This window comes from Calliphora vicina, chromosome 5, assembly GCF_958450345.1.
Source record: "Calliphora vicina chromosome 5, idCalVici1.1, whole genome shotgun sequence".
NCBI classification, from domain to species: Eukaryota; Metazoa; Arthropoda; class Insecta; order Diptera; family Calliphoridae; genus Calliphora; species Calliphora vicina.
This window is the reverse complement of record NC_088784.1, coordinates 36236830-36263629: the sequence shown is the minus strand read 5'-3', so window position 1 is coordinate 36263629 and position 26800 is coordinate 36236830. Positions and strand designations below refer to the sequence as shown.

The 26800-nt window shown below is 31.1% G+C and overlaps 1 protein-coding gene across 2 annotated transcripts in view; it reads left to right on the top strand.

Moving 5' to 3' along the window:
• RhoGEF2 (Rho guanine nucleotide exchange factor 2) overlaps positions 1-26800 on the top strand; it is a 362382-nt gene that overhangs the window by 110711 nt on the left and 224871 nt on the right. Inside the window, exons 6-11 of one of the 2 annotated variants that reach the window (XM_065510656.1) lie at positions 12497-12633; positions 12708-12881; positions 17268-18521; positions 23064-23154; positions 23226-24048; positions 24115-24301. In XM_065510656.1, coding sequence (XP_065366728.1) covers positions 12497-12633; positions 12708-12881; positions 17268-18521; positions 23064-23154; positions 23226-24048; positions 24115-24301 — 2666 coding nt within the window. The remainder of the gene's footprint in view (positions 1-12496; positions 12634-12707; positions 12882-17267; positions 18522-23063; positions 23155-23225; positions 24049-24114; positions 24302-26800) is intronic. The other variant, XM_065510657.1, reaches the window with a different exon arrangement.

Below are 26800 nucleotides of genomic sequence, written 5' to 3'. Positions count from 1 at the left end.
TATTTTAGCGGAAATTCAAATACAGTTATTTCGGTAACGTTATTTTAAGGCAATGTTAATTGAGATGGAAAGCTATTAAAGGAACAACGTTAGCTTATCGGTAACGGTAGTCAACCTTGTGATAATTAATTCAAATTGTTCATTACCCCCTGTCTATACTTGACAAATATTTATCATAACAATTAATGACGTTTGTTGTCAAGACAAAGTTGTCTGAGCAAAAGCACTAACAATTTTGTCATAACCAAAGTATATTTATACAAGTACATGCAAGTGATCAGCTGTTTATTTCATTTTCCTTTGTAAATACTTGTGAGATTGTCAAAATTTTTTACTTTGTTGTTTTTCTTTCTATGTTTGTCAACAGTTTTTGACAATATCACCAGTTTTTACACAAACAAAATGAATGTTTTTTTTTATTGTTGATTTGTTGTAGAGTTGCATGTACTTGTATAAATATACTTTGGTCATAACGAAGCAATAATACTAATAAATGGGGACTATACCTAATAATTTTGTATCTTGACAAACAGTTTATCATGATACAAATTTATCAGGTATAGACAAGGGGTTAAGTTCATGAAAAGTAATCGTAAGCACGCGTTTCATAGAATCTTTGAGTTATTTCCATTTAGATTTGACTCGATATTTTTAAGGGAATACAATTTACTGCAAGATTTCTGGCTGGTTATTCCACAATTTTTAAAGCCTAAGCATTTGTAGTCTTCATAAGACACCCTCAATCAATGCATATTCATATGAATTTTATTAATTAATTTTATATACATTATTTTTTTCCACGCTTGCTGTTTTATTTATTTATTTTTTTTTCTTCTATTTTGTTATTGCCTCAATTCTTATGTATGTATGTATGTTTCCATTTTCATATAAAAAAAAATTGTGTCGTTGACTTTGCCTTTTTAAATTCACACAAATTTTGCTTCATCTTCCTATTCTTCGGCCTTCTGTTTCCTTAGTAGAGCTGAGTCGTAGTGGAGAGTTACACAAAGTGTGCAATTTCCATTTATTTGTGTACAAAGTCTACACTCGACTCGACTCTATTTTGTGCCACAAATTATAACAACACAAAGACTGTAGAAACTATAAGGCAACTGACACACTGACTAGCCAGCCACTAATAAGGCTGTCAATTTATTTATGCAATTAGTGCTGCCAGAGTGTAACAATAAGATTTAGATTGAATGAGTTAAAGGATATTTAAAGAATTCATTATGAGCTAATTCATAGGCTTAATTCCTTAGTATTTCAAATGTATTGAAATCATTCTTTTTGAGATTTCATACTTTATAGAATTAAATATTTATCGATTCATTCAAGTTGCCTTCAATTTAAATCCATTGCAAAATATGTAGCTTAATAAAATATATTGAATGATAATCACCTCTATCGCGAATCAACATTTCACATGAAATATGTTCCTTTTTCCCATTTCTCGTTCATCAACTTTTTTCACGTGAAAAAATTCCCCATGTTGTGAAATTTTTAGATGGAATTTTGTAAACAATAAACAGCTGTTACGAACAAAATCAACTATTGTGAATGAAATGTTTAGGGGAATATCACGATAGCAATTTTCCCTTCGAGGGAAATGGACATTTCATGGGAACATAAATTTCACATGTTTTTCACGATAGGGGTGTATATTTCTCTGCAATTAAAATCTAGCACCGCTATCGCGAGATTGTTCCCCGGGGGTTTTTCCCATTGAATGTGTTTTGTTATTGCAACAAAAATTTTAACAAAAACAAAACACATGTAAAATTTACACTCAAAGTATACGCACATACAATTTTCTGAAAATAAGCGAATTCAATTTTGCGAATAAATTCGAAAATAATCAATCGATTTTTATGAACGATATCTCATTTTCTTCCTATTACATGTGGCTTTGCGATTGTTTCGATTTTTCATGATTTTTTTAAAACAAATAAATTGGATATTTTTAAATAAAAAATATATTTATACCCTTCAGCTTCGTGAGAAGGGTATATATAAGTTTGTCATTCCGTTTGTAATTTCTACATTTTTCATTTCCGACCCTATAAAGTATATATATTCTGGATCCTTATAGATAGCGGAGTCGATTAAGCCATGTCCGTCTGTCTGTCTGTCTGTCTGTCCGTCTGTCTGTCTGTCTGTCTGTTGAAATCAGTTTTCTGAAGACCCCAGATATCTTCGGGATCCAAATCTTCAATAATTCGGTCAGACATGCTTTCGAGAATTTTGCTATTTAAAATCAGCAAAATCGGTCCACAAATGGCTGAGATATGAGGAAAAAACCAAGACAACCTCTATTTTTGACCTATTTTTTACCTATATCTGGATTACTAAGACATTAATATAGACAATATGGATATCTAATGATAGATATTTCAAAGACATTTGCAACGACGTATATAAGACCATAGTAAGTTGGACCTACAATGGGTCAAAATCGGGAAAAAAAATTTTGAACCCGAATTTTTTTTAAAAAAAAAAAATTGAAAAAACAAAAAAAAAAATTTTAAAATTTAAAAAAAAAATTATTTTAAATTTAAAAAAAAAAAAAATTAAAATTTAAAAAAAAAAATTTTAAATTTAAAAAAAAAAAAATAATTAAATTTAAAATAACAATCGAAAATTTTTTTTTTTTCAAAAAATTCAAAAAACAACTGAAAAAAAAATTAAATTTTGTTTACCTAAAAATATTTAAAATTTTGAAGTATAATTTGGTGAAGGGTATATAAGATTCGGCACAGCCGAATATAGCACTCTTACTTGTTATACCCTTCAGCTTCGTGAGAAGGGTATATATAAGTTTGTCATTCCGTTTGTAATTTCTACATTTTTCATTTCCGACCCTATAAAGTATATATATTCTGGATCCTTATAGACAGCGGAGTCGATTAAGCCATGTCCGTCCGTCTGTCTGTCTGTCTATCTGTCTGTCTGTCTGTCTGTCTGTCTGTCTGTCTGTCTGTCTGTCTGTCTGTCTGTCTGTCTGTCTGTCTGTCTGTCTGTCTGTCTGTCTGTCTGTCTGTCTGTCTGTCTGTCTGTCTGTCTGTCTGTCTGTCTGTCTGTCTGTCTGTCTGTCTGTCTGTCTGTCTGTCTGTCTGTCTGTCTGTCTGTCTGTCTGTCTGTCTGTCTGTCTGTCTGTCTGTCTGTCTGTCTGTCTGTCTGTCTGTCTGTCTGTCTGTCTGTCTGTCTGTCTGTCTGTCTGTCTGTCTGTCTGTCTGTCTGTCTGTCTGTCTGTCTGTCTGTCTGTCTGTCTGTCTGTCTGTCTGTCTGTCTGTCTGTCTGTCTGTCTGTCTGTCTGTCTGTCTGTCTGTCTGTCTGTCTGTCTGTCTGTCTGTCTGTCTGTCTGTCTGTCTGTCTGTCTGTCTGTCTGTCTGTCTGTCTGTCTGTCTGTCTGTCTGTCTGTCTGTCTGTCTGTCTGTCTGTCTGTCTGTCTGTCTGTCTGTCTGTCTGTCTGTCTGTCTGTCTGTCCGTCCGTCTGTCTGTCTGTCTGTCTGTTGAAATCAGTTTTCTGAAGACCCCAGATATCTTCGGGATCCAAATCTTCAATAATTCTGTCAGACATGCTTTCGAGAATTTTGCTATTTAAAATCAGCAAAATCGGTCCACAAATGGCTGAGATATGAGGAAAAAACCAAGACAACCTCGATTTTTGACCTATTTTTTTACCTATATCTGGATTACTAAGACATTATATAGACAATATGGATATCTAATGATAGATATTTCAAAGACATTTGAAACGACGTATATAAGACCATAGTAAGTTGGACCTACAATGGGTCAAAATCGGGAAAAAAATTTTGAACCCGAATTTTTTTTTTTTTAAAAAAATTGAAAAAACAAAAAAATTTTTTTTAAATTTGAAAATTTGAAAAAAAAATTTTTAAAATTTAAAAAAAAAAAATTTTAAATAACAATCAAAAAATTTTTTTTTCCAAAAAATTCAAAACACAACTGGAAAAAAAATTAAATTTTGTTTACCTAAAAATATTTAAAATTTTGAAGTATAATTTGGTGAAGGGTATATAAGATTCGGCACAGCCGAATATAGCACTCTTACTTGTTTTTGCTTCAATTTGTTATTATAACTCCGAAACTACTGAGCCGATTAAAACGTAATATCTAACCGGATTAAAGGCTATGTAAATTTGAACTTTTCCAAGTACTAACCGTTTTTGAGTTATCATAAATTATGTGTAGAAACATTTAAAAAAATTCACAATTTTTAGAAAAAAAAAAAAAAAAAATTTAAAAAATCTATTCATAGAATTTAAAAATTTTACCATTTTTGTACTACTGGACCCAAAATACATCAAAATTGTGTAGTGGTTTAATAAGCATGAATATTTCACATGAAATATGTTCCCTTTTCCATTTTTCGATCCTCAACTTTGTTGACATGAAAAAATTCTCCATGTTGCGAAGTTTTTAAATGGAATTTTGTAAATAATAAACAGCTGTTACGAACAAAATTAACTATTGTGAATGAAAAGTTCAGGGGAATATCATGATAGCAATTTTCCCTTCGAGGGAAATGGAAATTTTTAAATTTTACATATACTTGAGGTAATTCACTTTGGGGCCTTGTTACCACGCCCAAATCTTAAAATCAATTGTTCCTCTTCTGTAGTCGTGGGTTTTTAGAAATTACAGATTTATTTCCACAATCTAATAATAAAAAACTGCGTTTTCTATCTAATTCAAATCTCGCGTAAATTTTGGGTGGGCCCTTTATTAGTAGATGAACAGTTTTGTTTAATAAATAAAATAAAAATCTCCTGGCAACACCCTCTCCTACACACATACACTTGCTAATTGTCAGGGATGCAGTAAAGAGGCCTTTCAAAGGCCTTATTTTGGACACGCAAGGACACCCAGGAAGATCGTTTCAAATTTACACAGCGTGGCCAAGGCCCTGCATACTCGCTTCTGTTAGAAGTCTTTTAAAAGGCCTTCTTAACCCTCTAACCCGCAAACTTACTTATATACACTAGGGGTTTAGGATTTGCAAATCTTTTATTTTTTTCACATTTATTGAGACCTACAACATTTATGAATACATAGTGATTAGGGCCTAGTATTACATACAATATAACCAGTCAAGCGCTGTCACTTGACTTCTTTCTGCACTAAACACTCCATAATAGGAGGCCAATATTTAATTTTTTTGCATAAAACGGTGCATTAACCTTTACCAAACAGAAATCGCCCAATAACTCAATTTCGGATTTTTTGTTGCTTGACTGGTTTTTGAAATAAACGATTCAATTGCAAAACCAAATAGGTTTGAATTTGAAATAGAAGTTTGTTAGAACTTATTTTGCAAAGCAATTTTGCATGTGTATAAAATGTTTTAAAAGGAAAAGCAAAGTCCTTTCGGTTGTTATAGAATCTGGAAACAAGTATTTTAGGAGGCCTACAACGTGAAACCCTAGCATTTTTCGCCGCTGGGTGGATTCGCACAAAGTGTATTGTGAGATAAAATTAAATATTTATGTAAAAAATTTTGTATTTTTCTTTCTTGTTGTATGATGATTTTTATCATTTAATGTTATTGTTGTTGTTAGTTTATTAGATAACAAACATTTAATATAATTAAACACAACAATAATCAAGAAACACAAAAACAATACGAAAGATGACAACAACAAACAATGGACAGTATGTGGCCTTTACAAGAGCAGTAATTGGACTTGGACAGTAATAGGAAATGTGACCAACATTTAATTAAATTATAATTGTAAACAATATTGAATATTCTATAAATTAATGCAAGGCAAATGATTTACATATGTATATTTTTTTAAATAGAAATATAAAATAATATCAAAGGGTTGATGTTTCTGCAGCCACATATGGAAGGCAAATTTAATTTAATTTTATTCTATAATATGAATTTGTTATAGGATGAAATTGAAACAACTTGAGAAAATTATATTATGATTTAGTTCTTCATTAAGAAAATGATTGCCACAGACATATTTGGCAGGAAACGCAAATTTTAAGTTGCTAAACATTTTAGATTCTCTTTGGTTTGTCTTTTATTGAGATTCAAAGTTGAAATTGTATTCAATTTCAATTCTATATAACTTTTTAGCCGCTTATCTAATTTTTACAATTTTTTTTCATTTGTCACCATCATCGCTATATTTCCAAAATTTCATCTGACTATTTTTAAAATTTTTATGAAAATTAGTATTTTTTAATGTTGATGCTCGGAAGAATTTTCAATAATTGTGGACAAACTAAGATAGATGACAGGATGGGACATACCTAATTTTAAAGGGAAATTTCCCAGCATTTGCCACCATCATAGCTGTTTTTCCAAAATTTCGTCTGACTTTTTTTTTTTTTTTTTTTGAAAATTTGTGTTTTTCATTGTTGATCCTCGGAAGAATTTTCGACAATTGTGGACAAACTAAGATAGATGATATGATGGGACATACCTCATTTTAAAGGGAAATTAATCAGCATTTGTCACCATCATAGCTCTTTTTCCAAAATTACGTCTGACTATTTTTTTTGGAAAATTAACATTTTTCAATATTGATCCTCGGCAGAATTTTCGACAATTGTGGACAAACTAGGACAGATGACAGGATGGGATATAACTCATTTTAAAGGGAAATTACTCAGAATTTGTCACCATCATCGCTTAACTATTTGTATTTTTTTTTTTTTTTTTGGAAAATTAACATTTTTCAAAATTGATCCTCGGATGAATTTTCGGCAATTGTGGACAACCCAAGATAGATGATATAATAGAACATACCTTATTTTAAAGAGAAATGACCCAGAATTTGTCACCATCTATTCCAAAATTTAGCTCTATTTCCAAAATTTCGTCTGACTATTTTTAATTTTTTGTTTTGAAATTTAACATTTTTCAATATTGATCCTCGGAAGAATTTTCGACAATTGTAATTTTCGACAATTGTGGACAACCTAAGATAGATGACATAACTCATTTTAAAGGGAAATTACCCAGTATTTGTCACCATCATAGCTCTATTTCCAAAAATTTCGCCTGACTATTTTTATTTTTTAAATTAACATTTTTCAATATTGATCCTCGGAAGAATTTTCGACAATTGTGTTCAAACTAAGACAGATGACAGGATGGGACATACCTCATTTTAAAGGGAAATGACCCAGCATTAGTCGCCATCATAGCTCTTTTTCCAAAATTTCGTCTGACTATTTTTAATTTTTTTTATGAAAATTTGCATTTTTCAATACTGATCTTCGGAACAACCTAAGATAGATGACAGGATGGGACATACCTCATTTTAAAGGAAAATTACCCAGCATTTGTCGCTATCACCGCTCTATTTCAAAAATTTCGTCTGACTATTTTTAATATTTTTATGAAAATTAACATTTTTCAAAATTGATCCTCGGAAGAACTTTCGACAATTGTGGACAAACTAAGACAGATGACAGGATGGGACATAACACATTTTAAAGGGAAATTAACCAGTATTTGTTTACATCATCGCTCTATATCCAAAATTTCGCCTGACTATTTTTAATTTTATTTTTTATGAAAATTAACATTTTTTTAATGTTGATCCTCGGAAGAATTTTCGACAATTGTGGACAAACTAAAATAGATGGCAGGATGGGACATACGTCATTTTAAAGGGAAATCACCCAGCATTTGTCACCATCATCAATCTCTCTCTATTTCCAAAATTTCGTCTGACTATTTTTATTTTAATTTTTTTTTTATGAGAATTAATATTTTTCAAAGTTGATCCTCGGAAGAATTTTCGACAATTGTGGACAAACTAAAACAGATGGCAGGATGGGACATACCTCATTTTAAAGGGAAATTAACCAGCATTTATCACCATCATCGCTCTATTTCTAAAATTTCGTCTGACTATTTTTAAAATTTTAATGAAAAATTAACATTTTTCAAAATTGATCCTCGGAAGAATTTTCGACAATTGTGGACAAACTAAGACAGATGACAGGATGGGACATACCTCATTTTAAAGGGAAATTAACCAGCATTTATCACCATCATCCATCTATTTCCAAAATTTCGTCTGACTATTTTTAAAATTTTAATGAAAAATTAACATTTTTCAAAATTGATCCTCGGAAGAATTTTTTACAATTGTGGACAAACTATGATAGATGACAGGATGGGCATACCTTTAATAATATTATCAAAATATATAAAAAACTTTCTTAACATTTATGATATTTCAGCACGTTAAAATAAAAAAAACCTTTTGACATTTAACAAAATCTATAAGAAAGTCAGTAAGTTTCAATAAGATTTCTATACTACTGTATTTCAATAACTTTAACAAACTATTCTATTCAGACATTCATTCATTCATTTTAAACAAAATTCATGTTAGCATACAAATAAACATTAATTCAGTATGTATTAAGTTTCTGTTTGTCTACAGCTAAAAAAAACGCCTTTTAAGCAAACAAAGTTGCAAATATTTTCTGTTTCTTCAAATTCTACATTTGTATTCTAAATTTCACACATATTTCTATTTACATGCACGTACGTAGTTGGTGTCTTTAATGGGTCTGTAGTGTAAATTTATAGCGCTTTTAAATTATTTCCGTTTATGGAAAAAAAATGTAATAGAAACTTCTTTTTTTTTTTCTAAATAAATTTGAACTTTGTAATGCACATGAGTAATTTATGATTTTAAAAAATGTAACTAACTTTAAGTTCGTGATTGTTGTAGTTGTATATTTTAAATTTTATTAGAGTAAACTCAATAAAATTAGTTGAGATAAAGAATAAGTCTTTAAAACTATTGTCGTTCTAAACAAGGGAGTTTAAAACCACTCAAAACCCTCTAACCCGCAAGAGTGCCTCAAGGCATGTATTACAAAATACCAATTATCTCAAAAAGTAATTATATTTTTTTTAAATTAAACTGTGACTTTAGTTTCAGATTTGCATTCTGACTTTTAGTTTGTGTTCTGTCAGCTGTTTTGTGATTGATGTCATAATTTTAGCACGTAAAATTTTGTGTAATTTTTTTTTTAAATAAAAGTTTTACTAACTTTTAGTCGACCGACCTATTCGAAATATTTTTTATTAGTTCTTTTTCATTAGTTTTTCAATAAAATCGTATCATAATTATTGTTTTTACACCAAAACCTGCAACAATGCCCTGAGGCACTCTTCACCTTTTGGTACCTGGTTCCTAAACTTAATTTACAAATTAGTTTCTGGTGGCTGTTCTGAGTTTATTGGGTCATAATTACACTAAAAATTATTCGACAACTTTTTCTTTAGCTTTTTAAAGTTTGCGGGTTAGAGGGTTAAATTTAAATCACTCTTAATAATTTAACTTTCATGACAAACAATGTTTGTGACCTTTGACCTTTTATGTGTCAAATAGATTACTAAGGTGAGTATTTATGTCAAATTAAGGTTTGCTTACTTACTGATGGTTGCACTGATTCCGGCTTCGTTAAGTTCATATGATATTACTTATAGTCCTTAGATGGAGATGCCTCATAGAAGACACCTCCTTACTTGGTAATAATAGTTTTTGCAGAGATCTTTAAACCCCTTTAAAAGGGGTTGCGAATTTGTATCTAGTTGTCAACTGCAAATTGAAGCTTACTCAAACAATTAGTGTAACTACAATGTATGATGTTTAATATTGTCCACTTAATTCAGTCAGTGAAATTGTGACATTTAATAATAGCGGAATGGAATAAAAACTAAAAGTTGCACACGCAAATTACAATTAAATCAATTCAGTTGTCAACAATGACAAACTAACAACTGACAATGAACAATACTGTTTACGCCAAAAACAACACTTAGCGATTTTCTTAATTTTCCTGCAATTCCTATTTTCCTCAATATATACTAATGCAGAATGCTATGTGTTGCAGTATACTTCCAATTGTCATTTAGTTATAAATCAATTTTAAAGAGTCGTAAATACTTCTTTTCGCGTGAGATACAAATCTAACTCTAAACTGTTCACATCGCTGTATTACTCCTACTTCTTCTACTTGGTAAGAATCCATTGTCCAAATAATTTAATAAATAATTAGAAAAATTCCTAATCCTTTGGTTTTATTCATTTCTTTCGTTTCATATTGTTTGTTAAATTATTCTGAGTACAAAATCTAAACGATTTTGTTTCGGCTCAGAGAGTTTGAACAACCTTCCAATTCATCCAGCCCTTTCCTCCTTCACCCGGCTTCTCAGCTAAACAAATACTATGAATCAGTATTGCCATTTTGACGCTTTTCGCATATTTTATTACGCCTTTATGGTCTCGTTACACTTTTATTTTTACCAAATTTTTTTACGCTTTTTCCATATTTTGTGACGGTTTTTTTTGTAACAAATCAAACTTATAAAAGATCTGGAGGCAAATTACCGCAGTCGATCACGATCGAATACTCATTTGAACGTGTGATTTTTTTATTCTTAATCGATATCGAATATTGAAAATTATAATGATTGTGCTCGAGTATTTTATTAAAATCGTGTGGCCCGATGATTTGAAACTGAAATTGCTTTTCTATAAAAAGTTATCCTTGTTTTAGCGGAGTCGATTAAGCCATGCCCGTCTGTCTGCCTGTTGAAATCAATTTTCTGAGGATCCCAGATATCCTCGAGATCCAAATCTTCAATAATTTTGTCAGCCATACTTTCGAGAAGTTTCCTATTTAAAATCAGCCAAATTGGTCCACAAATGGCTGAGATATAAGGAAAAATCCAGGACAACCTCGATTTTTGACCTATTTTTGACCTATATCTGGATTACTAAGTCATTAATATAGACAATATGGATATCTAATGATAGATATTTCAAAGACCTTTGCAACCAAAAAAAAAAATTTTTAAAAACAAAAATTTTTTTTTTAAAATTTAAAAAAAAAAATTTAAATTTAAAAAAACAATTCGAAAAAAAAATTTTTCCAAAAAATTAAAAAAACAACTTTGGAAAAAAAATTTTGTTTACCTAAAAATATTTAAAATTTGTATTTTAAAGTATAATTTGGTGAAGGGTATATAAGATTCGCCACAGCCGCATATAGCTCTCTTACTTGTTTATACTTGTTTTTTTCGTAATTTTGTACCCTTTTTACCCGTTTTTACTATACATGAAATAGAGAGACAGCGAGATAGAGAGTGTAAGAGAGTCAGACAGAAAAGTTCTCGTACATGACAACCAGTGTTGCCACCAGGAAAATTATAAACTACACATGCCTCATTCCTAATTTACACATACGTGAAAAAATTACACATGTAATTTTCGTGATCACAATAGGAGAAATTATCCTATTGCGAATACTAGATTTTTAAAACGTATGTACATGAAGACAAAAGTTTTATCCCAGTGGACTATTTTCACTTGCGCAGATTTTAATTTATTCAGGAATTGGATATATGAAATTATTAAAGCAAAGTCAGCAATCTATTTTTTTAGTGAACTTTTCTAATTTAATGAATTCTTGAGATCAGTTAAATATGTCAATCCCAAAAAAGATTTTAACAAATATTAATCAATGTTCATTCGGAGATTGTTCCATTGGATATTTTTACATTTCTATTAAAAATTTAACAATATTTAAAAAAAATAGCACCTAAGTGATATTTATATGGATAGCAAAAACAAAATTTCAAAAATTTGTTTTCAATGCCTGAATTTTAGTGCGTTTGTTCTGTTCAGAATTTGTTATTTACAAAACAAAATCAAATTTTTTAAATTTTGGTGACGTGATTTACAAAATTAGGGACTAAGTGCTCTGAAATCAGTTTTGTTTTCAGTTTCAAATAGGCTTAATTTAGACAAAATTAAATATTTTTACTCTTTGTTTAAAAATTATAGCGAGAGAGAAAAAAAAGTAAATGAACACTTCCCCAGTAAAATCTTGTAAGTAAATAAATGTATAATTTTTGTAACGTTTATATTTTTAAAATATTGCGAACAACATAGCAATAATCTCCAAATTACTTATCGTATTTTTCTGCAAACTTTAATGTTAATTTAGTTCAGACTTGATTCATATCTTCATAAATATAATTCCATTATACTGAGTAACAAACGAGTACAATATAATAAATATGAATACATTTTGAGATACTGGATTTACTTTCCTTCATATAAACGTACATATTTATTTTCAGTCGGTTTTGAAATCTGAACAATACTAAAAATGATTGAAGACATACATTGACAATATACTTATTTTGGATATAATTGGAATTTAAAATTACACATGAATTACACATTCATTCAATTACACATGGGCTACACATCCAAGCTAAAATTACACACAATATGTGTAATTACACATGAAGTGGCAACACAGATGACAACTAAACAATTTGTATTGTTTACACCCTCTAATTTAATAATGAAATAAACAATAATTAATAACAATTTAATTAAGTGTAAATTAGTCTATAATTAACAATTTAAGTTTTATATTAATGATTATTCTACTTAACTCTTTGCAGCTTCGACAATTGTTGAATTGGCGGTAAAACGTAGTCAGAAATTGGCGCGACCCACTTCGGTGGGTATTGTACCCTCGACACCGGTACTCTCTGGCAGAGATCGTACGGCCTCGATAACTGGACCCCAGCCTGTGGATGTAATATATATTTTTTTTAATTTAATTTTAATAATATTTTACTAAATTAAATTTACATATTTAAAATTTTAAAGAGCATCAAGCGACGTGAAATGGAAACGTATAAAATTCAGACTCTCCAGAAAATGCTCGAACAGGAAAAACTAAATTTGGAACGTTTAAAGGGTGAAACCAATAATCCCAGTTATAAATTATCCGAGGCCAATATTAAGAAATTACGCGAACAATTGCGCCAAGTGGGTGCTGAGGTAAGTTTATTTTTAGTTTTTTTATTTTATTTTTATAACAATTTGTGTATTTCCTTGTCCTTTTGTTACGTGTTTTTTTTCCTTAATCTACGTTTTTATTCCCCTTTTTTTCTAAAAAAAAAATCTTGTTGTTTAATTAATTTTTGTTCAATAACTTTTTCTTAATGTTCCAAGTTTGTTACAATTTTTTTTGTAATTGGCTAGATTATTTATATTGGATTCTCATTTCCCCCTTTCCTTTATAAAAATACCGCCTTTAAAGCTCTTACTGCCTTGCTTGTTGTAAAGTTTAGCTAGTTATTTTTTTAAGGCTTAAATATAGTAGACTTTTGTTAGTTCCATTATATGAAAAGGTTATAAAATAAAAAATATATTTCAAGGAGAACTCCATAATGGAGTTGTATCTGAATACCGAGTCGTTCTGAATATGTTTATTTAAAAATGAATCCCTTGCAATTGTGTTTGTAATCTAGGAAGGTTTTTAAGAATTTAAATTAACATTTTCAATTATTAACGTAGTTTGCCGGCATCCTTTGGAGCCTCATTGGAGGGAACATTTCATAGCTTAATTCATGGATTTGTGCACCCGATTGTGTTCGGAAAGCTCTCACATACCCATGTGATCATTCGAAATTGAAACCACTGAGCCATGTGAGTTGCCTATGGCTTCCACAATCTCTCGCACTTTCAATCTCTGATCCGGCCATATCGTGATTATGTTCAATTGTTTCGGGTGTAGAGAATTCAACTCGGCGTCCATAATGTTCGGCATCTTCCGTGCTTGTGCGGCCACAACGAAATTCATTAAACCAATTTTTTAACATTGAAATTGGTGGTACGGAGTTCCCTATAGTGTTTATTAAGCTTAGTCTTGTTTTTTCCGCAAACAATTTCTTTTTTCCAATTTCTCCTCAAGTCACTGAATGACGCAGCTTGTTCAAATTTTGACAGAACTCAATTGACAGATGCCTGTTGACAGGAGCAGTGTTTAGGTTAATAGCAGTGCAGTTAATAGGCGGGAAATTCGAAAAGACGCGGACTTATTGACCAATTCTCGTATATAAAGGGCTTTCCAAAAGTTTTTTTAAATAAAACAAAAACGGTTTTGGATATCAATGAAATTCTTTATTCCTGTGAAAGTACGTTCGATGCCATTATGTATGGAACTCGATTTCTTTTGCATGGCCACCACGGTCACGCTTGCAGAAGTCCACACGCTGAACCCAATTTTTGACGGTTTTCAAGCATAAATCGGTCGATACTGCTGAAATTTCACTTTCGATATTCGTACGAAGTTTATCAGACGTCGCTGGCTTGTTAGCATAGACCATAGACTTGACGTAGCCCCACAGGAAATAGTATAATGGCGTCAAATCGCACGACCGAGGCGCCCAATCGACTGGGCCATTTCGTGAGATTGCACGTTCTCTAAACTTGGTTTCCAATAAATTAATTGTGACATTCGCTGTGTGTCTTGTGGCGCCGTACTGTTGGAACCACATGTCCTCCAAGTCCATATCATCCAATTGGGGCCAAAAATATTCTGTTATCATTGAACGGTAGCGATTCCCATTCACAGTAACGTGCCGGTTTTGATAATTACGGAAGAAGTACGGCCCAATGAAGCCGCCGGCACATAAACCGCACCAAACCGTAATTTTTTCGGGATGCAATGATGACTCATGGAGTACGTGTGGATTGCTGTCTGACCAATAACGCATATTTTGCTTATTGACGAAGCCATTCAGTCAGAAATGAGCCTCATCGCTGAAGATGATTTTTCGCTCTTAACGTTGAGGCCACTGACTCCGAATTTCGGTAGTAAATTTTAATAATTTCGACTCGTTGTTGGATCGTATATCTTTCCATCATGAAATGGCAAACCTTACTGAAGAGAAATGTCAAAAGAGCGGCAATAAATATGGCGTCGTTTGCTGTCCCTATCGGTCTATTTTTGTAGCGTCCCTGTTGAAAAACCCTTTATTTACATACCTACGTTGATTTCGATATATTAAATAACAAACTTCTTATTACTTTTCGGAACAACTAAATTACTCCCAAAGCATGATATTGCAATAGGGAGCTCTGAACATTGACAGTTGATATCGGCCATCTACATGAATGGGTACGATAATAAACAAAATTGTCGAATTTGGAACGATACCAATCTATATGAGATTCAAGAGCGTCCAACCGATGACGCCATTAGCCCGAAATCCACATCAAACAGCATCCCAGCGAAGCCACGACTTAGATTTGCACGTTGTTACATTCCATTCACAATAGCGTCGATATGCCTTTCAAACGAATAAAATATGTCGTTGATATCTTAACACACTTTCTTTATTTCAATTTAAAGTTAGGAAGCGCTTAGGTTAGATTACGTGGGTTGCTGACAATTTATCGAGTTCACTCGGAGGCCTTGAGGCCCATTGTGGTGAACTTAGAAATACCATTTCTCTTATGCAGAGAATCATACATGGAAGGAGAATAGTAATTCTCGATAGCTATGTGATTCCTGTGCTTTCCGTGAGAACTAACCGGTACTTCTAGTAAATCTGATCATATTTACTAGTGACATATCTCTGAGACAGTCCAGATCATGAAAAAGAACTCTACCAAGATGTAGTAGTCTACGTTTTTGTAAGGCCGGGCATTCACATAGAAGGTGTTGTACTGATCCTTCCTCCTCTTCATCTAAACCACTTCTACAATAGCTATAATGTGGGTAACCCATACGTTCTGACAATCATACAGTGCCCAATAATTGTATCCACAAGAAGTCTAATCGAATTTCTACCAAGAGACAAAAGAGTTCTGGTCGTCCTATCCTTTGTCAGAGTGGGCCAGAGCATTCTGGTTATTCTACAAGTGATGATATTTGACCACCAGAGTTCCGTCTCTCTCAAAGCCCATTCATCTATCAAATTCGATACGGTTAACAATGGAGTATGAATATTCTTTTGCGCAAGAGTTATGTCCAGGACGATGCACTTTCATTAGTTACTTCATTTCCCCAGATGCCCTCATGTCCTGTAATCCATATCAAATCGACATGATGTTGTGCCAGTTGTACCAGTGAGTGGATACAATTGAGAAGACATTTCGACCTAATAACGTTGGAGTGAAGAGCCTTGACTGATGGATGCAAGGCTGTCCAAGTAGACCAGTATAGTCGAATTTTCGAGATTCAGTTCCCGGATTCTTCTCGCGGCTGTATCGATGGCATAGATCTCTGCCTGTCGAAGATATAACAAAAGGTACAGTTCATTCATGCCTCCACTTTATGTCTTTGAACCATCAGTGTAGATTGAGATAACGTCATCCCTTAGCAGGTATCAGGTAGTCGAAGAGATGACAAAATATACAGTCATCGGATAAAATTCAGGAGCACGTGCCTCATTCTGTCTTTGAACCATAAGTGTAGATCAAGATCACGTCGTCCCTTAGGACAGAATTCGAGGCCCAATTATCCCTTGTCGATATACTGAACCTAAATGTTTTATCAGAATTCGTTGTAGGTATTATTCAAACACATGTATTCCCGTCCAATAACATAATAATAATAAACAATCTCTCCTAATATTAGTCATGAGGGGTATATTCTTTTAAGGAAAGTGGTAGACATTGATAATAATGACCAAAATAGTTCAGGGAAAGTGAACATTTTGTATAGTCTTATAGTTAAATTATACCTGAATTTTTGAATCTAAGTTTCCATGAAAATAAACCCACTTGATTGCATTTAATATTGATAAGAGTCTCATTTAGTTATTCCATGATTTAGACTCGAAATATCTTTAAATGATTTATATTTGCACTAGAGATTTAAAAGTTTTTATTTTAATTTAGTATTACTTTTGAATGTTTTTAAATTAAGTAAAGCCCTTTTCTTACACTGTTTTATATACACACAATTCCCAATTTAGAAAAAAATACTGATTCTAGAAGAATGTTTTAATAGGAACGTTTAAAAAATTCATAATTATAACAGATGCTAAAGCAATTGCCGCGCTCATAATCATTTAACAAAAATATATAAAAAAACAACAGCAACAAAATTTTAACATTTTCCACCAAAAATAACACACAAAATTTTAACCAAATTAAACACACCAAAAACCAATATAAATCCCAAAACAAAATCTCCAACTACTTCCAAAACAAACAAAAAAAATCCTAAACACAATTTCAAAAGCATCAACCCCACCCCCCACTTTAACTATTATCCCGTTCCGATCTTTTGTAAAATTTTTCTATAAATACACTTTTGAAAACATAATTTAACTGGCAACAAAACTCTCCTTTCCAAATCATACGCCAAACAAAAAATCGAGAAAAATCAAACCAAATTTTTGCATATTTTTCTTAATTCTCAATCAACAGGATGCACCGTCGCCAGTTAAAGTAACGGCGAATAATAAAAATCAAACATCATCTTCATCATCACAAAATACTACTACAACACATCTCAATCACCACCTCCACTCCTCACAAAACAATCAACACCACCACCTCCACAGTCAAGCCACCACACCACAGCCACAACCATCATCACCAGCATTTCTATCACTCTTACCGCGTTCGCTATCGTCTCTGTCGTTGGGTGGTCGTAGAAATAAAATCGATAAAGATCTTATTACTGCTCCCTTGAATAATACCACGGATTTCTTGCACACCTCGACCACGTCGGGCCATATGATGACAACAACATCAGCCACACCTTCCTACAATATGTCACAATCTCTGCATACTCCTTTACAGACCCAGCAGCATCGCAATTCGGCCCAGCAGCTGTTCCACTTGCATCAGCAGCAATTGCAACAGCTACAACAACAGCAACAGCAGCAACAACAGGGCAAAGGTACACCCAAATCATCGAAGAATAAAAATAAATTTGCTGCCCAATCGAAAAGTCTAATAGAAGAAGACATTCCACCGCCTTTGCCACAACGGAATCCACCACGTCAGCTGCAATTGGATGGTGCCAACAACAACAATGGAAATATACAGACGCCACCTAGCTGTCATACATTTTCACCCATTTCCGATTTGGATCATACGGCTAATGTGGTGATAGTTGGCGGAGGAGGAGGAGCTGCCTCGCCTTTGAGGAATTCACCTCAACCAGCCTCTGCTTCTGGCACAAATTCACCCCAAAATGTTGTGCAGAATTGCAACAAATCGAAACGTTCCAAAGCGAAAACAAAAGCTCTTTCCGATCCCAAAATGTCTACTCAAATGTTCTTACAAATGGAAGGCGGCGCTGGACATTTCAATGCCCAGCTGGGCGATGGTTCTGAATTGGAAGAAATTCCTCCGCCTCTACCGCCCCGTCAACCAGGCATGTTGGAAGAATCTCAATTGGCTGGCCATCGCGGCAGCATACAAAATTTGAACAGCAATGTGCGGCCACCACCCAATAGTATTGACACTCTAATGCAATATCCTTTGGTAGCCACCTGTACTCCCGTGCATCGTGATAATATGGCAGCTGCTTTCCCACTCTCTCAGCGGCCGAATATCGTGCAACAATTGCAGCAGCATCAACAACAACAACAGCAGCAGCAACAACAACAATTGCATGGTGGTGCTGTTAGTGGTGGCAGTGGCGGTGGCGTGGGTGTCACTAATTCGGGTGTAAGTATTATCCGTCTTTTGTTGTAGGGGTGTTTTTTTTTTTAAAATAAATAAATAAATATTCTTGGGTTGTAATTATTTTGTTTTGAAAACAAGTTGTTGGTGAAAGTTTTCTTCTTTTTTTTATTCTGAAATGGTTAAATTCAAAATTAACCAACTTTGTTGTAGCTTTTTGTTGTTTTTAATTAACCAAAAAAAAAGTATTTTTTACTCTGTATTTTTTTATTTTCTTCTTTGGGGAAGTAAATTTTTGTGGATGAATAAACCCAATGATGGCCGCATTCATTTTTATAACATTAATTCTTAACATTGTAAATAGATTTTGATACTAACTAACTAATACTTATTATTAAGCATTGTTACTAACGAATAACAAAAATATACTTATTTAGATACGACATTTAATTGCATTTTGACAAAACTCACCACTAACAAAAAGAAATTTTTTTAAGAAAATCATAACTACAAATATTTTTTTCCATAATTTTACTGAATTTTTCTAAATAATTTTTAACTTGATTTTTGAGTCTTACAATTTTATTTTTTATATTGTTTTGTTTTTTAATTTTGAAGAATAATTTCAAAATTCACCACACTTCAAGTGAACCACCACATTTTGACAATAAAAATGAAACTAAGATTACATATGATTTTAACAATTTGTATTGTTTTCTTTTTTTAAATGAGGACGAAAATGAAGATTTTTATTAATTTGTATGATTGCTTAGAAATTCACCACAGTTTAAAGATACTTACCACACTCCACAGTGGTTTAGAAACTTTTTATTTTAGAAATAATTGGGTAGCTCGTGAACGATTGGAGGTGATATCTTAATAAAATTTTACATAGTCAGTGTTGAAATGTTTTTGAGTCGTTTTGTATTTATATGGACTCCTTGTTTTAATGGGGGCAAAAAAAACGCTTACATTCATTTTAGTTCACGAGATATTTGTGTTGAAACATTTTTCTGCGACTTTGTTCTGATTTGTTTTTAAATTTTGTTGTATTTTAATAAAATTTCAAATAAAATATGTAACTTCCATACAGTTGTTCTAAAATAACTAATTCTAGGACGAGTGTTAAACCACTTCACATTCTTTAATTATTTTGATTCTAAAAAAATTCTTTAGAATTTTTAAGGAACCAGTTATTTGGCACTAGTTCTATCCCAATCAGCACCAAATCCCCAAAAAATTCAAGCACTATAACATTTTGTTGGAATTTGACTTGAATGCAAATGTAATTATGTTTTAAACTTGAAAAATATTTGAAAAAATTAATAATTTTTCAAACAAAAAACTTACCCCCTCCCTATCTATACCTGAACATTTTTTATCATGATAAACTTCAAAATGGTTGACAAGATAAAAAAAGGTTAGACCCCATTTATTAGTATTATTCCTTCGTTATTACAAAATTGTTAGTGCTTTTGCTCAGACAACTTTGTCTTGACCACAAACGTCATTAATTGTTATGATAAATATTTGTTCAGTATAGACAGGGGGTTATGGCTTGAATTTATGTTTGCTTTTTACTGTAGAATGCTACTGAAATAAAGAGTAATACAAGTGTAATTCAATTGCTTGACTATAATTCAAGGCACAAATTACACTGATATGAATCAGCTAGTTACATTAATATGGCAATAGAAAACAAACGAAAGCAAAAGTCAAACACAGTCGTTGCCTATTGAAAATTGTATTTTTTCTCTCGCTCCGAAAACCACAACCATTTAAATGTGTTGAAAAGTGGATATTTCTTTTTTAAGAACTGTCATTTGTTTCATATCTGCAATAATCTGTGATTCAAGGCTAAAATTACACTGGCTTTCAACTTGAATTCCATTAAAATTACTTATTGGGATTTATCACTTCAAAAAGTTATTTTTGAGAAGAAAGAATAAAAATTATTTATCAGATTCTAGAAACTAGTGCCAAGCTTGAAAATTTCACACAAATATCACTGATAATATAACTAGTTCTAGAACTGTGTGTTTTTGCTCTGTAATGCTTCTCTAGAACTAGTGATTATAGAACTGGTCCCGGAATCGTTGCTTATAATGTGTGCTAACTCCGTAACGGTTCTTTAGAACCAGTTCTGGAGTTGACAATTTCAAACAAAAATTGTTGATCCTAACGACACACAAGAATGAGTACTGCATGTGTTCTGGAACTAATTGTGCAGCTAATACGTTTTTTCCTGTAATGTTTAAATTTATAATCATTTAAACAATTTTCTATTAAAGCTACATATTGCATATTTGCTTAAACAGCAATTTTTAAGCAATTATTACGAAACTCATTAATTTTAATATTATTAATTTTAATAATATTTTAACTAACTTACCACACTATGATAATAGTGTGGTAAAATAATAGATCGCGACATATTTGAACTATTAAGATTTTAGATTCAAATATGAGTTTGGTGTGAGTTCGATAAATTCACCACACTTTGAAGAAACTCACCTCAGGTGAAAATTAAAAATCAAAATTATAAAAAGTGATGTGAAAATATAATTTTGAATTCAAGAATAAAAAAACATCAATTTAAGACATCGAAAATTCCAAAAAAGTAGAAGATATATTTTTTTGAGAAATATTGATCTGTTATGTTAAAATAATATTTTTGAGGGAGCTCTATAAATTCAGCACACGTTAAAGAAACTCACCACACCTAAAAAAATTTGTAATTTAAAAAGAAATTTTATAAAAATGCTTTAAAGCTAATTTTTATGGTTTTATAGAAATTCACTGCATCTTTAACAATCAAAATTGTTCGAAAAAAATAACATATTTAAAACTGCTAATATAAAACTATAATTTTTCATTAAAGAATAACCTTAAAAGTTCTTTAAAAAAAACTTTAAACAGTTTAAAAATTCCAAAATAATTACAGAAATAATCAGCCCAATTATGAATAAAAATTTCCGGGAGTTTTTCCCCTTTTCTCATTTTTCCTATTCAAATTCAATGGGAAAAAACTCCCGCGGAATTTTTTATTCATAATTGGGCTAAATATGTTTTTAGGGAGTTCGATAAATTTACCTGACTTTGAAGAAACTCACCACATCTGAAAGCATTTACCCATAGAGAAATATACATAGAGACGAGGTACTCCGTTTGTCAAATAAAAATAAAACAAATCATATGTCTGAAACAAAAACAAAATACATTGACTTACATGTATTTTCTTGTTGCAAGAGTTAGGTTTTTGTCAACAGACTTAGGTTTTTGACAATTACATCTCGTCTTTATGTTACGCAATGCATTTAAATGTTAAGAAAAAGTTCTTAAATCACAAAGAGATATAATTTCTGTAATATGTAGCAATTCGCCACACTTTTATAACTCAGAATTATTAGAAAAAACCTTATATTCATGATTGTTAATCAAATCTTTTATAGAAAATTATAAAGAATTACAAAAAAAAATACATTCTTAATGTAGAAAAACATTTCAAGCAATAATTTTTAAGGAGAAATATTAAATTGTGTAGTTAAAACATTACATTTCAGGGAGTTTTAAAAATTCACCACACTTTGCAAAAACACATCACAACTGGAAAACTATGCAATTTCAATAGAAATTTAATAATAAGTTATTAAATCCTATAAATATTTGATTTTTATAATTCACCACATCTTTAAAAATCAAAAATTTTAAACAATACTTATAAAAACAGCTTCAAATTGTATATTTTTTGTTTCATTATAAGTTTAGCAAAAAAAAAGGCATAAACAAAATTGAATTTAGTACTAAGAAAAATATCAATACTAAAGTGAAAGTTTTTTTAAAAAAATAGATTTACAACTATTTAAATTACACCATAGTAAATCGCTCCATAATTCATAATTTAAATTCCAATCATATATTCATATACATCTGCTATCATACATTTTCAAACTTCACCTCATATGAAAACTATTAAAAACTCTTTTACTAACAAAATTTAATAAATGTAATGTAAATAATTAGATTTCTTAAGTAATTAATATAGATTTCACCTAATTTAAGCTTATTGCTTTAAAACTAACTCATTATTATTTCAGTATTCAGCAACTTTACCAAACGATTTTAATTTTTAGATCCTTAACGAAGTTCCTCTATTATTTAATGGTATCACTAAAAGCTTTGTATTATATTGTACAAAAACTATTTTAGAAATTCAACTCCCCTCCTTTTTGTAGAATATTTTCTTGTGTATATATACGATTAGTTTATTCACCACTCCTGTATTTGTTGGATTTCCCCAAAAAAGCACCTAAAAATCTTAAAATAAAGACAATAGAGTAGACCCCTTCACTTATTTTTTTTAGTACTTTAGTTAATCCTGGCTATTTTCTTAGTTTTAGTTTTGTAAATATGGATTTTATTTATATATTTAATTAGAATTTAAGCACTAAAGTTGAATTTGCATGTTTCAGCTACAAAAATATATCTATGTTGCATGTAAACCAGTAAATATTTATTTAAATTGTTATTAACTAAGCATTAACTTAACACTTTTATTAATATGTTATTGAATTTGAATTATTTTAGGTTTTGGGCCAAACTCCACACAATTTGAATCACATGAGCAAACACAGACGTGTGGTTTCATCACCTGACAATATGCATACTAGACATCCGGGTAAGAGAATGAAAATTTAAATTAAATTGCCGAAAATTGTATTTATAACAATTGTATTTATTTTCATTTAGAACGCCAACTTAAAACGAATTCTGGTTCTTGGGAACTAATCGAAAAAGACGACGAGGAAACACCACCTGGCACACCACCACCACCCTATCGACATGCCCACTCGGCCAGCATGTCCGGCAATGAGGATAGTATGCATGAGCATGGAGCAGCATCGACCAGTGGCATTTTTGTGGAATCACATCATTTTACACCCTTGGCCGGTGCCATTTCCCCGCCACCCACCTCACATTCCAGTCGCATACAGGCGGCTCAAACAAGTGTTAGCCAAAAGGAAATCATCTCAATGGAAGATGAAGATGCCTCCGATCAGGAGGGACCGTTTATCGATGAAAATGGCCCCTTTAATTCGCTGCAAAGATTGTTGGAAACCGAGAATGTTGCATTTTTGGCAGTATTTTTAAATTATGTTCTCTCAAATTCCGAACCCGCTCCTTTATTGTTTTATCTTATAACGGCTCTCTATAAGGAGGGCACCTCCAAAGATATGCGTAAATGGGTTTATGAAATACACTCGACCTTCCTGGTGCCACGTGCTCCCTTGGCCTGGTATCGTCAGGATGAGACGTTGGCGCGTGAGGTGGATGCTGTGCTGCAAAACGAATTCGATAAGGTGGAAATCTTGCGCAAAGTATTTTGGAAAAGTCGCAAAAAGGCTCGAGACATTATCTGTGAACAGTTGCGAGAGTTTCAGCATAAGAGAACAGCCGGTTTGGGCACCATCTATGGTCCCACCGATGCTCAGCTTACGGAGGCCAAGGGTGACAAACAGAAGGAACAGCACATATTCGAAGAGACTCTAATGAAGAAATTGCAATATTTAATGTAAGTAGGAAGCAATTATATGAAATAAACGAATTTTTTGAACATGTTATTTTATTTTTATTTTAGCGATGAATATGAAAAAGATTTACCGGCTGAGGATCCTAAGAAATTGGCATTATGTTCGGCCCTATCGACCGTCATACATCGTACGTTTATAACACGTTCCCATCCGAATAGTATTATCGATCGTGTTCATCATTTTGTAAGTCGCGAGAAAAGTTTCAAATCACGTCTAATGGGCAAAAAGGGAAAGGTTAGTATTCGATTATGATAATATTAATATTTACACTTTTGCACCTGCTAACAAAGAATAGCAAGAAGGGAAGACTCTTTTTCTTCTACAACAACAACTTTGAAAACTTTGTAGCTTCAAAAATGTATAAAGAATACAAATTCCAAAGATTTTCTTTAAGGATTGAATGGAATTTCAATTTCGTAAATTGTAAAATTAGGGAGTACCATAAGGACACTGGTGTTAGCAGGGTCTATGAAGTAATTGAGACAGTTTTTTAATTTGTTTTATTATATAAAAGAATATAGATGTCAAAAAGTAGGAAACTCGCCACACCTTTAAAAAATATGATTTCATTTAAATTTGTTCATAGTGGTTCACAAAATTCAATGGCTTTTAGTAATAACGAGAGATTTAAAAATTCACCACACTTTAAAAAATTTTCTTTTCAATTCAATTCTCTACAATTTGTAATAGAAATATATTCAAGAAGGCAATAATAATAATTTTCATCAGAAAAAAATGTATTGTTTACCGTTCAAAACTGTTCTTAATATATTCAAAAGACTCAACACACTATTAAGAAACTCATCATTTAATTTAAATTTTTCTAGAAGAAAAAAATTCCTACAATAAAATAACAAATCTTTAAAAAGTTTGACAAATTTCAATTTTTTTTTAAATTAAGGATAGATTTAAAAATTCAACACACTTTAAAAAGGTGTGGTGAATTAAACAAATTAAATTTACTACAATTTTTAATAAAAATATTTTAAATTTTTAATAAATACATTTTTTTAAAATTACTATTCACTTTTATTAGTAAAATACATTATTAAGAGTTATATGCTGTACATAACAACTTCAACACACTCTGAAGAAATTCAGCACTCTCTTTCTTACTAAACTTTTAAGGAAACTTGATTTCATTTGTTCAATAAAATAAAAAATCTTTCAAAAGTTTTAAAAAATTTAACATCACCATACTTTGAAAATTGTACATTTTTAATAATATTAAATAAATCCACCTAAAACATGCGGATTTTGAAATAAGAATTGAATTCACTACATTTTTTATTAGAAATATTTTCAAGGAATCATGACATTTGTGATAAATAATATTCAAAATACATTATTCGGAGTTGTAGAGATTATTTTAAAAATTTACCATATTCTTAAGAAACTCAGCAGTGTCTTTGTAAACTCACCACACCTTAAAAATCAGATTTTTTTGTAGATCTCTTAATTTTACCGAAATTTTGCAATATAAATTTGTTTGTAAAATTATAAATCTTCACAATATATCACAAAATTCAAAGATCTTAAATATTAACAAGATATTTAGTTATTCACACATTGTAAAATAATTCACCATACGTTGAAAAATACTAATTATCATCAGAAAAATATTGTACATTATTTATGGTTTTAGACTGTATTTTAAAAATGTATACTGTTATGAAATTCACCACACCTTAAAAATATACAATTCCAAAGAAAACTTAATTTAACCTAAAAGTTTCAATACATATCCATATGGAATATTTCATTTAATACACATTTCACCCCTATTTCAATAATTTTAATCGAATTTAAGTAAAAAAAAACTATGTATTTTCCAAAACTTTTAAACTTAAGATTGAAATATTTACAAATTATTGGAGTTTTGATTTTGTTTATAAATTGAATAAACCACGTTATAAAAAATATCACCTCAATTTAAAATCTCTGGCAGAGCTGTAAATGAATTATTAATTTTTGAATTAATTCGCGAATCATTCACACAAAAAAATTAATTTAATGAAATGTGAGTCAATTCAAATGAATTACAATTCGTTTCTAATTCTTTTGAATTGAATCGATTTTGAATTAATTCAAATGAATTAGAAAAAATAATTAGCAATTCGTTTCCAATTCTTTTGAATTGAATTGATTTTGAATTAATTCAAATGAATTAGAACAAAGAATTAGCAATTAATTTCCAACTCATTTGAATTGATTGAAATTTGAATTGATTTTGTAAGTAAATCTATAGTAAGCATCACTGTCGTTTTGTCGTTCAACTATTTTTTTTATGTAAAAGACAGCAAGCATTACCTACATTGTTAATTTTCCTGATTTTTGATTATTTGTAAAAGATAGTTTTATTATTTTTTAAATAAATATAACATAAATATTAGCAAAAAGTTTGTCGTTGGGTGGTCGTGGGTCACAAAATTTCAAAAAATATTAATTGCTTCTTGAACATTAACGGCCGTATCTATAACGAAAAATTAGCCACTGTGTATACATCGCACACAACGATCTGCTAACTAGCAGACCGATTAAGCTTAGCAGAAAGTTAGCAAAGAGTTTATTTATAATGCACTTTTGTCTGTCAATAATTTATATGAAAATCAACTCTGAAAAGTGTGATGTATTGCCAACTATTTAAAAAAAAATGAAAAAAAATCAACTCTGATGTATTTCTTGACATTTATATTTAACTTGTTTCCCTCAAATTTTGAAATGTTTCAAGAA